General features: G+C 36.8%; 1 protein-coding gene across 4 annotated transcripts in view; it reads left to right on the top strand.

Annotated features, from left to right (window-relative positions):
* The window catches only part of Clul1 (clusterin like 1), a 41,317-nt gene that overhangs the window by 34,313 nt on the left and 5,045 nt on the right, over window positions 1–1,959 (top strand). For all 4 annotated transcript variants that reach the window (XM_031368958.1, XM_031368954.1, XM_031368955.1 and 1 more), the window contains one exon: window positions 105–319. In XM_031368958.1, the coding sequence (XP_031224818.1) occupies window positions 105–319 (215 nt within the window). The remainder of the gene's footprint in view (window positions 1–104; window positions 320–1,959) is intronic.

Genomic DNA, 1,959 nt, shown 5'->3' with positions numbered 1-1,959 from the left:
GTGATAATTTGACTTCTTCCTTTCCAATTCGTATCCCTTTGATCTCCTTTTGTTGCCTAATTGCTCTCTGAACCTTTTCTTTACTATTTATTTACCTCTGCTAGACTGCCCTGATGTACCTGAACTACACATAGAATTTCTTGAGGCCCTGAAATTAGTCAATGTATCCAATCAGCAATATGATCAGATTGTCTGGATGACCCAGTATCATCTGGAAGACACCACACACCTGATGGAGAAGATGAGAGAGCAGTTTGGATGGGTATCTCAACTGGCAAGCCATAATCCAGTGACTGAGGACATTTTTAATTCAACAAAGGTAGGGACCTCAGAGCAGAAATGACATATACTACCTCTATTTTGCTAGTTATTTACTGATTACAACTAAATTTGAAAACAAGCTGGAGAAGAATACACATAACTCCATTATGGTTGTATTTAAACCCACTCGAGTTAATGCAGTTCATGGTCTAGAAAGCTGGGTATGGTGGTTCATATCTTTTACATCAGCTTCTCTTAAGACTAAGTTAGGAAAATCTTTAGTTCAAGATCCTGAATGGGCTACATAGTGAGTTCTATGCCAGCCTAGATAACTTAGAGAGATCCTGTCTCAAAACAAAACAAAAGAAAAACTTAAAAGGACTTGAAATGTGGATTTTCCTAGCATTTCTGGGTCCTGTAAATAAAGTCATTAGTATAGATGCAATTTAAGATGACAGTATGATTTTAGATAATATTTAACTTAAAAACATTTTTAGATCTATTTTATGTTATGTGTATGGGTGTTTTGCTCACATTATGTCTGTGTAACAAATGCATGTGCATGCCTGATGCATGCCAGGTATGCATGTGCATACCTGGTCAGAAGAGGGTGTCAGACTTCCTGCTGGAGTTATAGACAGTTGTGAACCACCATATGCTTCCTGAGAAATCAAATCTCTGCAGGAACAAGTGCTCTTCTTAACCACCAGGCCACTAATATTTAATTCTCCAGCCCTGATATTTAATTATTAAGATGTCTGTGGTGGTTTGAATAAGTATGTCCCCCAAAGACTCATGTGTTTGAATGCTTGGCCCATAGGGAGTGGCACTAGTAGGAGGTGTGGCTTTGTTGGAGTAGGTGTTGCCTTGCTGGAGGAAGTACATGACTGTGAAGGCAGGCAAAGGTCATATATACTCAAGCTAAGCCCAGAATGGTACACACAGTCTCCTTTTGCTGCCCACAGATCAAGATGTAGAAATCTCAGCACCATGTCTGCCCTGATACTGCCATGCTTCCCACCATGATGATAATGGACTAAACTTCTGAAACTATAATCCAGCCCCAATTAAATGTTTTCCTTTATGAGAGTTGCCTTGGTCATTGTGTCTCTTCATAGCAATAAAACCTTAACTAAGACAGTGACTTAGTTTATTGTATCAAAAAGTATAAGTGCTATAATTTACTTTTTTAAAAACTAAGGAACCTCACTCTCTTTACAGGAAAACATTTTAAGATAGCTTCCATTATTCCCATCTTAGTAGAAAAACAGAATTGGAAAATATTGGAAAAAGCTAAAGACCATTTCCAATATTTCTCAGTTTTTAAGGTTTAGAGTCTAATTTAAAATTTCTTTTTACTTTATATATATGGATGTTTTGCCCAAATTTATGTCTGTAATTTCATGATATGCCATTTCATGTATGCCTGGTCCCTAAGGAGGCTAGAGAATATCAGATCCCCTGGAGATGTAGTTAGGGAAGGATGTAAACCCCCATATGATGCTGGGAGTCATATGTAGGTCCTCTGCAAGAACAGCAAATGCACTAACTCTTTGCTTCATAAAACAGTGGCTGATTCTTTGTCCTGAGCCATGCATGCCTATAACCACACAAGAATTGCCTTAACCATGCAAATATATATATATAAATATATATATATATAAATATATATATATTATATATATATATATATTATAT

This window comes from Mastomys coucha, unplaced genomic scaffold (assembly GCF_008632895.1).
Source record: "Mastomys coucha isolate ucsf_1 unplaced genomic scaffold, UCSF_Mcou_1 pScaffold14, whole genome shotgun sequence".
In the NCBI taxonomy this organism is placed as follows: Eukaryota; Metazoa; Chordata; class Mammalia; order Rodentia; family Muridae; genus Mastomys; species Mastomys coucha.
Note: the sequence above shows the minus strand (reverse complement) of the source record. Positions and strands in the feature narration are given on the sequence as shown.